Source organism: Ursus arctos, unplaced genomic scaffold (assembly GCF_023065955.2).
Source record: "Ursus arctos isolate Adak ecotype North America unplaced genomic scaffold, UrsArc2.0 scaffold_24, whole genome shotgun sequence".
In the NCBI taxonomy this organism is placed as follows: Eukaryota; Metazoa; Chordata; class Mammalia; order Carnivora; family Ursidae; genus Ursus; species Ursus arctos.
This window is the reverse complement of record NW_026622919.1, coordinates 20,607,769-20,626,842: the sequence shown is the minus strand read 5'-3', so window position 1 is coordinate 20,626,842 and position 19,074 is coordinate 20,607,769. Positions and strand designations below refer to the sequence as shown.

Here is a 19,074-nt window from a genome sequence, read left to right as displayed (position 1 = left end):
ATTTATTGTATTACATAAAATTATGACATCGAAAATGTTATTTTTTGCAATTTGTAAGATTATATTATGTATGTATTACTACTACTTCTACTACATGTTTTAAGTAATAAGATATTTTTAAAGAAAAAAAATTATGTGTTAGTACCTCTAACTGAACTTTTCCCTGACTTTTGAACAAGGGACCTGATATTTTCATTTTGCACCAGGCCCTACAAATTAGGGAGCCATCTCTGGTTGTTGGGTCCTTCTCTGGGGTTGCCAAAGCGTTCTAGAGAAAAGACCTGCAGATACTTGAGTGTTTCCCATAAAAGAATGCTTACTATTCATCCACCCTGGTGTGAAATACACACACACACAGCCTCCAAATATTTAGGACCCTACTCTTAAAGATGAGCAGAATTTTAAAAATCACCATACATTAAAAAACACCCCAACATGAAAGACAAAGACTCAACAAAAGAGCAAAAAATGGCACTTGAGAAACAGACAATAAAGGAAGCTGGGGAAAACTTAAAAAAACCTCCTATCACTAATGCCCTTAGAAGTAACAAAAATACTATATATTTGAAACATGAATACAGTGTCATTAAAGTTAAACAGCAGAGCACAAGAATGGGCTATCAGAATGAAAAAAAAAATAAGTCTCAAAATAACTTCAATAGATGGGTTGGAAAATAAGCTTAAAAAAAAAATCTTCCTAACAGTTGAACAAAGGTCAAAAAGATGGATAAAAGAAAAGACTAGAAAATCAGAGGCTTAGTCCAAGAAGAACAACCTTAAGTAAATCTTTCAGGAAGAGACAAAGGAGAAATGATGAAGAAATTATTTTATAAACATATTTTATAATACTACTCAGAACTAAAGGACCGAGTTTCTAAATTGAAAGACACCGCCAAGAACTATGAGTGATAAATGAGAAAGAATCACAGCAGAGCATGTGCTCAGTTTATGCCAGAGAACCATGGAGAAAAAGAGAACACTTAAAGTGTCAGAAGAAAAGACAACACCCATCCTGTGATGGGGAAATCAGAATGGCTCTGGACTTCTCAACAACCCTGGAAGCCATGACTCCAGTGAAGAATGCCTTCAAAATTCTACTTGAAAGTGATGTCCACCCTAAAATTCTCTGCTTTGACAATTAATCAGGAGTGAGGGTAGAATAAAACTATTTTCAGACATGAAAGATCTCAAAAAATCTATCTCCCTCACGCACTTTGTCAGGAAACCACTAGAGGGAAAAATGAACAAGAAAAGAGAAAGCTTAGAGTCCAAAAAATGGGGTCCCAGTACGAGCGCACCACATGCATGACCCTGATGATAGCTGGGTAGCAAGTCAGAAAAATAAACATGAGATGGGAGGATTCTGAGTGTGAGGTCTGCAGGGGATAGATGTAAACGATGGATGGTTTTGTTCGTGTAAGAAAGAGGCATGAGAGATTAAGATATACAGGAAACCAAGTAGTAAAGATGTTAGAAAAATATTGATTGTATGAAGAACAAAAAGTTGTACAATAAAACATGGCATATACTGCTCAACAACAGTGAACAATATCTACTTAGTCATAATGGTGAGAAGACTCAACATTGATTTAACCAAATATTGTGGTATAGCTATGTTAGGAAGAGAAGAAATGTGGTAAAGGCAAAATTCTCAACTTTCTTTTAAGAGCATAATATATAATATGTAAAATTGGTAAATCAAGAAATATTGAATAAAGCATATTATTTAAAAATCTAAAGATAAAGATGACAAGGAATAGCTAAAAGGGTTGTAAATGGTTGCCCGTGGAGAGCAGAGCTTGAGATAGAAGAAGGGAGAGAAAAAGACACTGTTGTTTTTTGTTTTTACTTTTAGCACGATTTAACTGTTAAAACAAAGTGCATTTATTACTTTGACAAAAAGTAAAAATTTATTTAAAACTAACCAAGAAAAAAAAATCCCAAATGCACGTCGGAGGTTTCACTGTAAAATTTATGAATAAACTTGATACAGAATGTGGTTTAAAAAATTGATACTATGGTATCTCCATGTCTAGCAGTTAAATAAGACTAGATGAAATACCCTAATGCTGGATAAATTATTGTAAAATGCCTTTTAAATTCATATCTAAGCTCAAAAGAAAATAAAAGGAGTCATAAAGAAAAGAAAAGACAAGACAAGACACAGAGCTGAAACAAGAGTGGTGAGCAGACACAGAAGCTCGAGCTGCCCTAGAAATATGCTCAGAGCAGACACAGATTTTTCTGGTTAAGAGCCCCAGTGAGGGAAAATGGTTTGGATATGACCAAGTGTCGTAGCTGAACTTGAGACCCCACTTAAAGCTGTATACCCCAAAGCCTGTGTCATCAGTAGAAAGGATGAAGTTAGAAAAATCTCCATGCTGGCAAAGTGGAGAAACCAGCAAGTCATTCTGTTGCCAATGGTACTGAGTAAAAATTCAATACAATGAATATTGCTGATATTTGATAATGACTTATAATCATGGCCTTACTTGATACAGTTTTGCAATTTGAATTTATGCCCGCTTAGTCTGAGAACCCCAGTCCAAGAAATTCATTTAAGACGTTTTCAGGTTGGGGTGTGTGGGTGGCTTGGTTGGTTAAATGTCCAACTCTTGATATCAACTCAGGTCTTGATCTCAGGGTTGTGAGTTCAAGCCCTGGTTGGGCTCCACAGTGAGTGTGGAGCTTACTTAAAAAAAAAATTAAAAATAATTTTAAAAAGATGTTTTCAAGTTGGTACTGCTTCATAGTACTCTGGAGAAATCATCTCAGTCCTGGCCCTGCAGGACTCCCAAAGTTAAATTCCAACCACATATACACTCACAGTAAAATAAACATGGGAGGAAACAAACACGTCTGACTAAGCCAACACTAACTACAGTCTACAGAATAGGACGTCAAAGACCAACGATAATGAGATTACAAGAGAGTGTATGCAAAAAAATTGTGGGTTTTTTTTTTGTGTGTGTTTAGAGAAGTGAAAGAGAGAACTGGAAGTGTTCCAAATGAATAACTATTAAGAATGACTAGGTAAATTTTAAAAAGAAATGGCAGCAGAAAAGAAATGGACGAAGGGGATTAGGAGTGCGCTTAGCTAGATGAGCACTGAGCATCCCAGAACGGTTGAATCACTATATCGTACACCTGCAACTAACATAACACCGTGTGCTAATTATACTTGAATAAGAGAAAGAAAAAGAGAATGAGACAGAGGGAGAGAGGGAGGGAGGGAAACAGAGAGAGGGAGAGAGAGGAAGATTGGAGAGAAACTCTGACACACTTTTCATTGGAGTCTCCCTAGAGGCTAAGAATTTTCTAGAATGGGGCAGAGGGTAAGAATTTTCTAGAATAGATTAGAAACAGTCCTCCAATTCAAGAGGCAAAGTGAATTTAAAAATCTACTTCTAGGCATATCGTAGTGATGTGGAAGAACACCAAAGACAAGGAGAAGACCTTAAAGCAGCCAGAGAAAATAGCGATCATCTACAGAGGAACCATAATAAGACTGTCAGTAGCTTTCACTAGCAACAATAGTGTCTCACTGGAATGAGCTCTACAAAATATATGTTTTTAAAGATTTATTTATTTATTTATTTTAGAGAGGGGGTTGGTGGAGCAGAGGAGAGAGAGAGAAACTCAAGCAGACTCTGTGTTGAAAGCAGAGCCCAACACAAGGCTTGATCTCACATCCCATGATATCACAACCTGAGCCGAAACCAAGAGTTGGATGCTTAACTGACGGCACCACCCGGGCGTCCCTGTACACAATATTGAGAAAAAATAATTATCACATGAAAACTGAGCTGTCTTTCAAGACAGCTCTTTGCCAAGCAAAGCTGTCTTTCAAGAATAAGGTATGGATTCTGGGAAATCATGGCAATGGTTGCAGAATTTTTGAATCCTTACAAAGAAATCGCACAGAACAATTATATCACAAAACCAGAGACCCGTGTACAACTTTTATAACAAATCTCGGTGACTAGGTATTACCATGAAACCCAACATGTAAGCTGGTAGAACAAATTACCATTAGCCATTAGACTTCTGTGGGAAGAAGAGGGAATCCAGAGGCACCTGAAACATCTGATTATTGGAGAATTATGGAAAGCCAACTGAAAAGGACAGCAGGTGAATTTGAGAAAAGCAGGTGAAATTATAACCTGAAACTGGGTTTGCCTCTTGAGGGGTGTGGAGCCAAAGGACACAACCAAGCCAAAGAATAGGAAAAGAAGGGGTTTTACTTGCAACAAGTCAGGAGAACACCATGGATATTTTCCAAAGCAGTGTCTCTCCAAACAACATTAGGGAAGTTGTAAGTTAAGTGTGCCTGTGTATTCACGGATGGGGCTTGGCAAGGGAGAATTCAGTAAAGAATTGGGGAAAAGTCATCCTAAGTGGACAGAGTCCAGGGTCTAGTTGACTGAAGTCATGGCGGGGGGGTCAGCATCACCAATTTTCTGCTCTAGTGAGTCTGGTGTTTGAGTGCTCAAAAGGGTTTAAACCCTGTAAAAAATGACTCAAGGATGTGTGTTAGGTCAACCTTTATTTATTTATTTATTTATTTATTTATTTATTTTTAAAGATTTTATTTATTTATTCATTCAACAGAGATAGAGACAGCCAGCGAGAGAGGGAACACAAGCAGGGGGAGTGGGAGAGGAAGAAGCAGGCTCACAGTGGAAGAGCCTGATATGGGGCTCGATCCCATAATGCCGGGATCACGCCCTGAGCCGAAGGCAGATGCTTAACCGCTGTGCCACCCAGGTGCCCCGGTCAACCTTTATTTTTGAAACAGCACTGGAAGTCTTCTCATTGATTTGTTGTCTCTGATATGGTTAGGCTATTTCCTGGCCTGGTAGAGACTTAGTTTCTGCATTCCCGTTATTTCTTTAAAATCCTAACTACTGAGATGTTTGTATTTTTGGTCATTCTGATGCTTTCTAGAAAGTTCTGCACGAAGTGTGCTTGGGCAAGGAGTGCTGGTCAGGCGCAGATCGCAAAATGGCTGTTCGGGCATGGACCAGAGAATGGCTGGGAGCCTAAAATGACTTCTCTTATGTTAAGAAAGCTATGACTTGTCTTTCCTTTTCTGGAGACCTCTAACCCTATCTGCCTACAAATGGAAGAGTTTTGCCCACTCAGAGGTACGTGAGTGAAAAGAGTCTCACATGAGCTCAGACGGAAATAGTCTAGACCCTGCGAATTCTCAAAACTGACCAGCTGTGTTTCCCTTCCAGGAGAGTGCCCCACCATAAGAAGAAACCCCAGGAAGAAGAATTGAAACTGATCAGAATAGGGTCAGTAGAGATGAAGGAAAGAGAAGGTCCAGATACATGGAGGAGAGGAAAAGAGACAGGAAATTTGAAATCAAGCCTATATATTTTTGAACCCTAGATGAAAAATGAGAAAAGGCACGTGTGTGCAGTTAGAAAAGCCATGTGGAACTATACTCATTCTAGAGGTTAAGGAACGTGAATGGCCTATAAAAATGAGCAGAAGAAAAGGATTGAGGTAAAATCCCACAAAATGTTAGCGCACGCAAACGAAAAAATTAGGAGCTGAATCACATCTCTATAGAAAATCAGAGCATGCCAGAAAGAAATGTCCACAAAACAGATTAAGATAAATTTACAATTTCGAAGTGATCTCAAATGCATTAAAATGATGGAAGAAAAAACAATCAACATAAACCATAATTAGGACACTTAGAAATGAGAAGACAGAACTTAGGAAAGGATTAGAAATCAAAGCAAAAAAAATCATTACACTGAATAAGATCCAAACACAGGCAATGAGAAGTTTAGGGGAAATCAGTTCCCAGAGAAAAGATGTATTCTGGAAATACACATCTTAAATCAAACATTAGAAAATACAATTTAACAGTATATTAAATAGCATATACTATTCCAATGGAGTGATTTATAGGAAATGAGGATGGTTAAATATTACATGAATAAAATGTCATATGACAAAAATCCTATGATCATCTCAAAAGCACTGAAAGAAAAACATGGGCAATTTTACTTATCGTGTTGGAATGACAAAGACCTTTCTCCACAGATGTGAAACTCTGAATCTATAATGGAAATTTATCTATATATGGTAACGTATTATAAAAGTCTGTGTGATGACAAAAAATATTTAAAGAGAAAACAGCAATAGCAACACATTTGCGACACCCAACAACAAATGGTAATTCACTTCTCTTGTAATGAGTGTCCACGCATGTTGGGTATTTGTTAAAAGAAGGGATATCTGTTTGTGATTTCTGCTTTAACAACCGACCACGCAGTGTCTGAAGTCCTTCTCCTTCAGATGGCAACCGATTCCTTGGAAGCTCACCCCAGCAAAAAGTACCCTTCAAGGATTGGAGAAAAACATGTAATTATTGGTAGAACTCCTGAAGAACTCAGGAGCCCTAGAGTTCTGCTGAGCAAAGGAAAATCAGACCTAAAGGCCACGGTGACTTCTTACCGTCCTCGAAGGGAAGAGCAGATTTAAGACTAAGTTCTGAGGATGGGATCTTTGCTTTGATCCTATGAACTCCACAGAGCACACAGGAAACACACCCAGCACTTAATTTTACATCTATTCCTTTGCTAAATAGAGACACAGGGAATTCTGGTTTGTTCCCTTGGCAAGAAATTATTAAAAAGCAAAATTCAACAGAGTACATTTGAAGAGCTAATTGGCTTTATGAAGTGATGCATGAATCGGGTGACTTGCCATGCTGCAAGTAGTGAGGCGCTCTGAGGAGCTGTACAAAATGGAAGGCTTTTATAGGAAGGGGGGGGCAAGGGGTTTTTAGCAACAGAAAAAAACAAAAGGATTGTTACTTCTTCTTTTTGGGGGGAAAGAGAAGGGCAGGGGTTTTTATCATGCAGATGACCTCACCAGCGCTGATCAGGAAATTTCAGATTGACTGGTAAAAGGTCACATTCCTGGAAAAGGTCGAAACTGTAGCTAAGTCTCGGGTTTGCTGTTGTTGTGGGGGCCACATGACTTCATTGTAGGCTTGTAATTTCTTTCTCTTTTTTTTAACAAAATGATGACTGAGAGTTATTTGCTTTTCTTTTTAATCTTGTCACATCAAAAGCACCCTTACCACAAAGTGCAATGTGTGCTGCCCAAACTACCGAGGGAGTACAACTCTGATTTCAGTTCCAGGGTGTGGGCTCCCCGCACCCCTCCAACACCAAGCACTTCTTTGACACTAGCAACAATTCTCCTACACTCAATTCTGACACTGTCTACCTGGAGATAGGCGAAGGGTTCAGTCCTCTAAGACTGCTCACTCAACCTCCAACTAGTTCAGACCCCAATCTCAAGTCTGGGTTGTCACTTGTGCTTCTGACCCACTGGCTGTAGATCAAAGGTTTTCCCAGGAGCCCCTCCTTGGGTTGCTTAATTTGCTAGAGTGGGTCACAGAACTCGGAGAAATATTTTACTCACTAGATCGCTGGTTTATGATCAAAGGCTAGAACTCAGGAGCAGTCATATGGAAGCGAGGCATGGGGTGCGGCATGGGCAAAGGGTGCGGAGCTTCTGTGCCCTCTCCCGATGCACCGTCCTCCCCAAATCTCCACATGGTCATCAGCTTGGAAGCCCTGCAAACCCCATCTTTTTGGGTTTTCATGGAAGCTTCCTTACATGGGTATGGTTGATTAAATCTTGGCCTTTGGTGATTGAGCTCAAACTCCACTGCCTGTCCCCTTCCAGGAGGTGGGGGTTGGGGGTGGGACTGACAGTTCTAACCCTCGACTCACATGGTTGGCTCAACTGACAGCCACCCCCCATCTTTGGTTTCCTTATAGGCTTTCCAAAAGTCACCTCAGTAACATCACAAAAGAACCTCGATAGTTCTGGACAGCTTGGAAGTTCCAAGGGTTTTAGGAGCTCTGTGCCAGGAATGGGACAAAACTGTATTTCTTATCATAAATCACAATATCACACCATGAAAATCCGATCACCATGAAGACAGTGAGTCAGTGTGTCATGAGCTCACCTGATAAGCAGGACGGGCTTCATCGGTGTGAAACCTGTGCGCGGACACAAGGTCTCCTGTTCAGAAGGACCCCACGCTTGGTTTAATGCTCTTCTGTTGCTGTCTTGAGATTCTTTATTTTATCTCCTGAGCTTGTCTTGTAAGTGAAGCCTGCTGGGACAATGGGACAAGCATTTGAGCAGAGGCGTATGGATGGAAATAGCTTTGTCTGCAGTTTTTCCTTACTGCCGCCACAGCCTGTACCATAGGCAATGCCCCGCTGCCCAGCGAGCTGGTGGACCCATCCTGGGGAGTTTGCTGAAACTCCCAGCGAGTGCAAGGTAAGTTTGTCTATGACTGAGCAAGTAGGGTTTCTAACAACCCCCACCCCCCCAAGAGGTTTTCCATTCAAATGGAATTTGTCTCAAATGGAGAAAGAAGACAATGGTGTTCTAAGGAACAGGAACTACGAAGGAACCTTAGCACGTAGGGTCACATCCCTGTAGGAGCCAGCCACTTAGGCTGAGAACAGTGATCCAGAAGGATAGGGCAACCCACAGCATCTTTTCCTGTCTTTTTTTACTCATCACTATGCCAATGGTACATAGTGTTGGCAGAGTGTGAGCAGATACAGGAGCGAAGGAGAGCCCCGTTGTGTTGGTTTGGTAAGAACAAAATACACACGCATGTGTAGGGGCTCACCAAGGGCAGCCTGCCACAAAATATGCCACTTTGGCGTATTGAATATTTTATTTTATTTATGTTTGTTAAAGATTTTATTTATTTGAGAAAGAGTCAGTGAGAGAGAGAGAGAGAGAGAGAGAACGAGAGGGGGGAGGGTCAGAGGGAGAAGCAGAGTTCCTGCTGAGCAGGGAGCCTGATGTGGGGCTCAATCCCGGGACTCCGGGATCACGACCTGAGCTGAAGGCAGCTGCTTAATAACCGACTGAGCCACCCAAGTGCCCCTGGCATATTGACAACTTTAAATAAAAGCTACTTAAGGGATAGCCTGTACAAGAAGGACACTCAGACCTCCTCTGTCCCCCTGAAAGCAGGCAATAAATCCCCCATGTGAAACATGCCGTCTCTATACCAAGAGGTAAAGAGACATCCTTATTCCTGAAGATGGAAAATTTAGAGCCAAAAAGGTTGAATAAACAACTCTTGCTACTTTTTACCGGTTTACTACCGCAGCCCAAGAATTCCTTACTAATTGAAGCTCCCAAAACTGTTTTCTTTCTCCTGTCAATTGCTCACAGATTTATTTTCTCTTTGTCTAAATAAGTATAAAAACTGCCTGCCTTTGGTCGTTTCTTTGGGTCTCAAATTCATTATTGGGTGTCTGTGCACATGTAATAAGACTTTGGTTTTTTTTCTCCTGTTAATCTGATTCACGTAAATTAATTCTTCGTCTAGACGGAAGCCCTTGAAGAGTCGAGGAAGGATTCTTCCCTCTCTTCACATGCGTCAGCTACAAAATAGGCACTGTGTTATTTCGGTGATTCTGTACACCAGTTAAATATTCTTCTATTTGAATTTAAAATGGGTATGTCCCAATAGAAAAATGAATGGCAAAGTTTATGGCAATAATTTAACATTTTAATTTTTATTTATTTAAAATGACCTGAAATGACAAATTAAAAAAAAACACAAGTAGAGTGTATGACTGCAGAAGCAAGGACAAAACTTTATCTTTCAGTGCCTCTAAGGACACTTGTTTTGAACAAGGGGCGCCACATTTGCATCCTGCACTTAACCCTGCAAATGACGCAGCTGCCCCTGAACCCTGAATATTGGGGAGATTATTTCCCCACGAATTTCTAGTATTTGCTTCATTTGATACTTCCTGGCTCAAGAGTTTGTAAACATCCCATCCTTTGCCACTTATGTGAACTCCCATGAGGCTGCTGAACTGTTGGGTAGAAGTCCTGCTTTCACTGGAACTTCCCATTAGAATCAGCCCACATATTACGGAAATAGGAGAGCAGCTCTTCTTTTAGGGACTTGAACGTTTGTTAGGACTCCTTACCATACATTTTGGTCCAGAAACACGATGACCATAATGTTCATCAACCTCATGAGACTTTAAGTTCTAGACCAGGTGTTGGTGGGTTGAATCTGGTCTTTTTACCTGTTTTTTTTAAAAAGATTTTATTATTTATTTGACAGGGATAGAGACAGCCAGCGAGAGAGGGAACACAAGCAGGGGGAGCGGGAGAGGAAGAAGCAAGCTCATAGTGGAGGAGCCTGATGTGGGGCTTGATCCCATAACGCCGGGATCACGCCCTGAGCTGAAGGCAGACGCTTAACTGCTGTGCCACGCAGGCGCCCCTGTTATCTGTTTTTGTACAGTTCATGAGCTAAGAATGGTTTTTACATTTTTAAACAGCTGGGAAAAAAATCAAAAGAAGAAAAATAGTTCATAATACGACAGACTTAGTTGCAATCCGAGTTTCAGTGTCCAGAAATAATGTTTTATTGGAACACGATGGTGCTCATTCCTTTACCTGTCATCTATGGCTGTTTTCTGCTACAATGTCTTAGCCAAGTAGTTGAAATAGAGACGTTATGGCCTGCTAAGCCGGAACTAGTTCCTATCTGGGGCTCGACAGAAAGTTTGCTCTAGGAAAAAAGTCATTCACACGAGGCTCATTGCTGTGGATCTTTCCAGAAGTAATCCTGATTATATGGGGAACAGTATCCTGGGAAGTATCCAGATCTCCGAAGAGTTTGATAAGCTCGTTGATAAAATACCAGGAATGCGCCATCTAGTGATGGGATTTTTCAATCACAGGAGAATTTCTGATTTTTTTTTCCAGATTATTTATTTGCCCATGCAAAATGGTGAGATATTTAAAGATGATGCCTAGTGAATACTAATATTTAAATGCCATGTGGTATTGACTATTATTTAAAACTAGAGTGAAAGGCAATGACAATAGATTCCATAAATGTACTCCCGTGAATGAGATGTAGAAAAAAAAATAAATCTCAAATAGCTGTTTATTAGTTATGGGTGAATGGAAATGAGTGCACATCCACTTTTTTATTTATTTGAAAACAAACACCCAAGACCCTGTGAAAGTTAACTAAGAAAACAGGTATTTTTGCTAAGTAACTTATCGGTAAGGGTAGAAAGATTTTATTATTATTATTATTATTTCCTTGATATTTAGAATAATGTAGTTGTACAGGAACCTTTTCTCAAATTGTTCTTTTCTCAATGGCGCCTAGAAAGGCGCCTTCTGCTCTGTTTTGCCGCTGGTCATTTTAGATGTCTTTTCTTCAATGGAATGAACTCTCGATGAAAGCACTTTACCACGTTCATCTATCTCTTCAACCACTGTCTTCACCAGTGTGGTTTTGGATAACTCTAGAAACAAAACACCTGTGAATACACATATTCCAGCTAAAAGATTACATGGGGAAGAATTCCCGTGCTGGTCGCGATATAATGTATTATGTACACTTTGGTGAGACGGCAGTACGGATTTATCACGATAGTTTGGGATAATTTTACCCACTTAAAATAATGAAGTTCAGAGCACTTTAGTTAAAATTACTTAAACACAGATGTTGCCACAGTATCCAATTGCCATTAATGCAAAAGTACTTACAGGAGAAACAGAACTCGATTTTATTACCTTGAGGCGACTTCCTTGAGCCTCCTGACCCGAAACCCTTTGATCTGGAGCATGAGCTGAAAAAAAAAAAAATCACCCCAGTTTATTCTTTAATATTTCAGGTTATCACTTAAGAACTATTCATTGAGTCAAATGATGAATGTGAATCAAGTGAACATTGTATGCCAAAAACAGATCTTAGTTTTCTATAAAGGAAACTTACAAGTTTTATGTACAGGAGGTGAAAATAATTCAATGTCTTCTAAAGAAAGAATATAAAACAACTTTGTTTTCATTTGATTTTTTTAAATCTAAGAATTTAAAGCCTAAGGAGAATATATATATATAGTCATATGCATATATAATATATTCCATTATACATATATGAATATATACTTTTTTAGATGAAAATAATACATTTTTTTAGAGAGGGAGAGAGGCAGGGGAGGGGCATAGGGAGAGGGAGAGAAAGAATCTTCAGCAGACTCCTTGTCCAGTGGGGGGCCCAATGTGGGGCTGGATCTCACAACCCTGAGATAGTGACCTGAGCCAAAATCAAGAGTCGGACACTTAACTGACTGAGCCATCCAGGCGCACCTTACTTCTTCTCTTTTTTTAAGTGTTTTATTTATTTAAGTAATTTCTACACCCATGTGGGACTTGAACTCACAACCCTGAGATTAAGAGTCGCATGCTCCTGGGGGAGCATAGAGATCCTGGGGGTTTGTATAGAGTACGTTTCTTTCAGCGCAGCAATGATATTGGGAATGGAGGGAAAGATGGGTAAAGCCTGGTTGGGGGGGATCTTGAAACCTACACTGATTAACATGCATACCGAATGGGGTCTTCTGCAGGGACGACTGGGGTCATCCAAAGCAGGCGAGAAAGGGGCTGTGAATGTATAAAATACGGAAGGGATGACTGCAGAGGGAAGAGGTGGACACACTTCTCTGCAGTGGGAATGAAAAGCAAAGGGCTTGGAGGCATGGAACATGGATGGCCAGTCCTTGGTTGTGGTTTAAAATAGGTAAAAACCCATCCGGGAAAACACCGGATTTTCAAATGCCATTACTTACTTGCCGTCTCCATCAATCAGGCGGCAGTAGGTCTCAATCTCCTTTTCCAGGTGGACCTTGATGTCGAGCAGCTGCTCGTACTCCAGCTTCTGGCCCTCCGTCTCGGTCCTGACCTGGTGCAGCTTCTCCTCCAGGGCCCCGATCTGAGCCTGGATCTGGGCGAGCTGGGCGCAGTAGTTGCCTTCGGTCTCGGTCAGGGAGCACTCCAGGGAGTGTTTCTGGGGACAGGGGGTGGCATAGCAAGGAGGAAGCCACTTTGAGGGCTATGCAGGCCAGAGCTTCTCAGCGAACAGCAGCACCACGTCCTAGGTGAGTTTTGGAAATCTGTGGGGCTCGTCACCACAACGCGGGAGGTGCGGAGGAAGGGGAAGTCACAGGCGTTTCCCGGGTGGGGGCCCGGCACGCTGGAGGACCTCCTATGGCATAAATGACCCTTTCCCACGAGACCTTTGACTGTTCCAATGAACTCTCATGATATTTAGGTAATCTTTCCTATCATGACCAACCTACATATTAAAACTGTTTTGGGGGGATAGTGCAAAAAGAAATCATATTGGAAATTTTATATGTTGAAGTTACATATTTATTTTTAGGTTGGGTTTTGTTCTTCACTCTTATCCTGCTCCTGTCCCCAGAGACCTACCCCACCACTGCTCCAAGGCCTTGCATGCTGCTTTTTATTTTTTCTGATCTGTCCCAGATTTGCTTGCTCTTATTCAAAGGCCTTTTACGAAGCACTGGAGATGGAATGAATGCCTTAACAGGGGTGGGCTTTCAACACAAGAGATGTGTTTCATAGCACAGTACAGGTCATTATTTCCACACTGTTCTTATGAATATTATACCTCCTCGTTTCCACTTGCACAGCCTGTCATCTGTCTGGTCATGTGATGACTACTTCAATTAAAGTAATTTTCCTCTCCCCTTATCATAGATAAGTACCTCTGGGTGGTTATTACTTCTCCTGATATTAGTTATTATCCGAGGGTCCACCCGCATTCACACTCTTTCATTTTCCTGTTCTTGGGTGGAGCCGCTCCTGATCTGACCTTGTTTAAAATAAAAACTTATTTATCAAGGGAAGAGGTAAACCTCTGTCTCTCTCATTACCTGTTCTGGGGGTAGTTGGGCCCAAGTGTTTACATATGGAATAGATTTTATTTAAAAATATGAAATAAAAAATTTAGTTTTCCTTTTTTATTGCACTTATGGCATTATAGTGGTTTTTAAAATTTGTCATATTGCTTCATTTATCCTCTTTTCACTTCATTCTACAATAAAGAGAGAGTTATAAAGTATTCATCATAACAGGTGGACATGGGGTTTGATGGGGCTAAGAACCACTGGCTTAATAAATAGGCCAGCTGGTATCTTATATGGGTGGTGCCAGGTTCTCCAGGGCAAAGGAGTGGAAGGTGAACAGGATGGTTATGGGGAGGAGGGGGCACCAAGAGGCAAGACGTCAGTGACGTGTGTGCTTGGCTGTTCAAGACATTAATTTCCCTGATGATGTATTCTCATATGGTATTCATTTTATTCCTCCCCCCCACTTTTTTTAAGATAGAGAGGGAGAGAGGGGGGAGGGGTTAAAGGAGAGGGAGAGAGAGAACCTCAAGCAGGCTCCCTGCCCAGAACAGAGCCTGACGAGGGCCTCAATCTCAACCCTGAAATCATGACCTGAGCCGAAATCAAGAGTTGGATGCTTAACCGACTGAGCCACCCAGGTGCCCCTGGTATTCCTTTTCTAAGATGGCTAATACTCTTCTTAATGAGAGGGGACGGCATCCCTATCTATACAGCCTTTCACAGTAAAGGTTAGCTTGTAGATGAGGAAAGAGGACAGGGTGAACTTGCAAATTTGCATACTACAGGAAGCATAGGAAAAGTTTATATATTTAGACAACTCCCAACTTACACGTGATTTGTATGCTAAACGATAGAAGATCCTGCTTAGAATCTGTCTATGACAAAAGAATCCCAAGTATGGAAGTTAGGTTCTATGCCACCATTATTCTAGAATTCAGTTTTGTTGTCTAACATGGGCTTTTTTGTGTGGATTATCTCCTGAGCCCAAGCTATGGTCCTCCCCACTGCACAGAATTAACTACTTTCTAACATCATCTCTTACGTGAACATGCTCCCCTTCTGATCCCGGAACTCAGGAGTTTATTTATTTCCTTCAACGTAGCTCAGAAATGAGACAGCAGATTTGTGCTCAGGGATACGGCAGCAGGCACAGGCCCTCGGGGTTCTAGTCGCAGGGAAGAAGGGAGCAGGGCAGGGAGCAGGGCTCCAGGAGCCCAGGGTGGCAGGGGGAGGGTGGGGCTACCAGCCAAGCCGTGGTGACCAGGGTCAGGACAAGAGGGGCATCCTGGTTAAGTTGGGGGTTAGTCAGTGGTCAACACAAGTCTCTCATCTAAACATTATATGGTAAGAGAGCACTGTGCCCTTTTAGGGTGTCTTCCTAGAGTTTTGAGTCGTCCTTACCTTCTCTGCTCACTGCACTCGTTTGTATCAATGGCTCTTTTCTTTGGGTTCCAACTTCGTGTCCTCTGGGAGCATGAAACCCCTGATGAGGACGGGAACCCCTGGGCCACGGGTATGCGGTAATTCAAGCTTTTTGGGTGCTGCCAGCTCATGCCCCAGAAGGGAAGCCATTTTTAGTCCTGGATGGTCTCCATGGTAACGTCTGAACTAACTGGCAGGAGGTGCCAAGGTGGCTGAATGCCCAGCTCTGTGAGGTGGGTGGGGAGGAAGGGGCTGCCCGAGCTCACAGGGATTCAGATACCTACCGTCTTTTCCTCTGCCTGATGAAAAGCACCACGTGGCTGTAATTGGCCTTCATCAGTACCAGGAGATGCTGGTGACGCTAGGTCTGCCTTGGATGGCCCCCTGACATTGGCCTGACAATTTCCAGGCAGGGTAGCACCCCTGCTGCTTGCCCCAAGGGCTGAGTTAGGGACTGTGTGTACCGTGAGCTATTGTCACGAAAGGGACACTGAGCAGAGGCCAAGAAGGAAATCCTCAGTGATCTCAGGGAGCAAGAAACGCTCCGTCTCTCTTTCTGAACGTCTCAGCGTCTGTCCTCCCTGCCCTCTTCCGCTCTAAGTATTTGTAGGTAAAGCTCTAACAGGGGAGACGAGGAGGGCTCCAGGGAGAGTCACCAAGCGCAGGCTGTCCCGCGCCCTCGCCTACCGTTGCCAGGAGGGACTGCAGCTCGATCTCCAGGGTCTGCAGGGTGCGCTTCAGGTCGGTCAGCTCGTTCCTGGCCGAGGTGGCCGCGCCCGCGTGGTCGGAGATCTGCTGCTGCAGGGTGGCGCTCTGCAAAGTGGGGTGCCGGGGGGTGAGCGGGCCTGCACCCCACCGGGCTGGCCGGGGGGCGGGGGGAGGGCTGGGTGGGCGGCCTCACCTTCTCGTTGAACCAGGCCTCTGCGTCCCTGCGGTTCTGCTCGGCCAGGGCTTCGTACTCGGCCCGCATGTTGTTCAGCAGGACCGTGAGGTCCACGCCGGGCGCCGCGTTCATCTCCACGTTCACGTTCCCTCCGGCCGCGCACTGCAGGACCTGCATTTCCTGCGGGGAAACGGGAGCTGGACTTGAGGCTCAGTTTATGCTCAGGACGTGCGACTGCTCCCCCGCGCTGCTGCCCTTCCAGCCCTCTGCCCTGTGACTCTTCCCTCTCCTCTTTCTCTTTTCCTGTCTCCCGGCCTTTCCCTCCCCCACAGTTCTCTCCTGGGGAGCAAGTAGTTGGTGTTTTAGGTTTTTCTAACCTGTCATACGGTGTTCTCCGAACATTTTTCATCCATTGTTTTGGAGACTATTTTGGGGATAGTCATTTATTTTTCCCCTAAGGGGTTTGAAGCTGCCTGGTTTACATAACATGTCAGGTACTGGGGTTATTACTGTGCAGGGTCCAACATTCAAGTACAGCCAGGCTCATTGAAAGGAGAGAACAGTGACAACGTTTCCTAGCCAGAGAGGTCTTTTGTGAGAAGGTTGACCTCAGGGATGGGCTTTTACGAATGACAGAATAATCGGGTGCAAACAAAGACAGGTGTATCAATGCAAAAGCCATGCACCATTTTCAAAAGGATACACTGTTCTGTCAGCCTAAACGGTGGAAGGGTACAGATCAGATGGTTGATATTTCTAACCTCGGGGGATGAGATCAGAAGGGCAGAGAGCGGGGAGAAAGAAAATTCTTTCTTTGTATGCCTTTGGCATTGTCGAAATTACGATAATGAGCACGAAATACTATGATCATTTAATGGCCCTCCCCGCGAAGTCTTTAAAATGTGCAGAGTCACGAGTTGCCCAGAAGGACGGCGTCTCCTACCTCTTCGTGGTTCTTCTTGAGGTACCTCAACTCTTCGCTCAGGGCTTCGTACTGGAGCTCCTGGTCGGTTCTGCAGAGGGTTAGTTCGTCCAGGACCCGCCGCAGCCCGTTGATGTCAGCCTCCGTGTTCTGGTGAAGGGCGAGCTCGTTTTCATACCTTGGCGGGCATTAAATGCATTTCAGCCGAAGTTAGGCAACCTCAAGCGGCGGAAAAATAAAACCTCAGGTGCTTTGAGCGGCACATTGGAAAGTGAATTGGGACTCAGACTGTTATGAAAGTATACAGCGAACGCCTTCCTCCACTCCTTCCACCCAGTTCTGTGCAAGGAAATTGGCAGTTACTTAGTGACACAAATTCTGAGAGCGGATCACGATTACATGAAAATATGCCATTTTAGAATTTTAGCTTAGTGACTATTTTTCCTTACTTGCGTGTTTATGAGCTACTGCTTGCGCTTGGCACTCTTCCAGGCAGGCGTAGAAATACAGTGATATTGTGTCCCAAGAACGTAAAAAATATGTATAAATTGTGAGGATAGCTGATTGTAAGAACATGCCTCGTGTCAAAGGTATTGTTGTATCGTAACACACGTTACTTCCTTTAATCCTTTATAGTTTATTCCACTCGGGATGAAATAGAAATTTTATTTAGCATATTAAATAGACTGGAAACTTTTTCTAGAGGGTGATTATTTCCTATCACTTACTTTAGCCGGAAATCGTCAGCAGCCAGTCTGGCATTGTCAATGTGCAGAATTACATTAGCGTTAGCAGTAGTGGAAGAGATAATCTAGAAGAAACCAAAAGGGAGGACACAACAAATAAGCCCGCTCTTATAATTGATCTCAGGAAATAAAAAATGTGACACGATTAACATTTGCGTAAAATTCTTATTTCCTTAAGTGACAATCAAGATATTTAAAATTTTGATTTTTAAGAATTACAAATGTAGTTATTTCCTCTCCTCTACTCACATAACTTTTAGAATGCAATGCTTTCTTATCAATGAATGTATTTCAAAACCAGTAACATTGAAGCTCCTTGAAATTCATGCATCAAAGTGCCTCTTTTTGACTAATAGGAAGAATTATTTCTGAAAATAAATAATAAATAAGTATGACCATAACTGACAGATAATAATTATGAAGCATTTCCTATTCATGTTCTGTGTCTTCTGCTAGGTAATTCTTATTTTTAAATACTTTGAGTATTTTCAGATTTGTGATTTCTCACCTTATTCTTAAGATCCTCGATTATTAGGTGGTATCTGCTATAGTCATGATCAAGTCCACGGCAAGATCCTGGTCCGTATTTGTCATACCAACCCTTGATTTTCCTCTCTAGTTCAGCATTTGCCTCCTCCAGAGCTCGCACGTTGTCCAGGTAGGAGGCCAAACGGTCATTAAGATTCTGCATGGTCACCTTCTCGTTCCCAGACAGAAGTCCCCCTTCATTTCCAGCAAAGCCAGAACAAGCAGCGTTTCCAAGGACACCACCAGCATGGCTCCCCCCAGGAACACTGCCCAGGCCCCCTCCCAAGGCACAGGAAAATCCACTTCCAGCAACAGAGCCGCCACATGCATTGCTGCCTGCAAACCCCGAGCCTCCACTGGTTGGTCGGACAGATCCAGCTCCAGACCATAAGCAAATCTGCCTGGACCCACTAGAAAATCGGAGCGACATGATAGAATGAGCAACGTTCAGCTTGTCTGTAACAAGATAGCTGTAGTTTCAAAGGAGACCTGGATATCATGTGCTGATGCTTTCTTTGGGCTTTTATACACAATTATTCGGGTGTTCCTATTTAAGTTATGCATGCCAGGAGAAAAATGGCATCATTCCGATTAGCATGAAATTATGTATAATTAGGTGATTTTTTTTTAAATTGATGTCTAGCATCCCTGGCTGTTGCTTCAGGATATTTGTTATCTTAAATATAACAGGGTTCATTCTATATTAAGTTCATTATTTTAACTTCTAATTTTGAGTGAGTAATCCTTTACTTTCATCTAGACCCTAGGAATATACCGTCATTAGGTGGCACCAGATACTAT

At 42.5% G+C, this 19,074-nt stretch overlaps 1 protein-coding gene across 1 annotated transcript; it reads right to left on the bottom strand.

Moving 5' to 3' along the window:
* Positions 1-11,154: 11,154 nt before the first annotated feature.
* Positions 11,155-18,751, bottom strand: KRT28 (keratin 28). Its single transcript, XM_026512877.4, has 8 exons — positions 18,254-18,751; positions 17,728-17,810; positions 17,021-17,177; positions 16,096-16,257; positions 15,882-16,007; positions 12,687-12,904; positions 11,632-11,687; positions 11,155-11,360 (listed from the first exon to the last, which is right to left on the bottom strand). Exons 1-8 carry the CDS (start codon positions 18,701-18,703, stop codon positions 11,218-11,220), a joined length of 1,395 nt encoding a protein of 464 aa, XP_026368662.2. The 5' UTR covers positions 18,704-18,751; the 3' UTR covers positions 11,155-11,217.
* Positions 18,752-19,074: the final 323 nt, after the last annotated feature.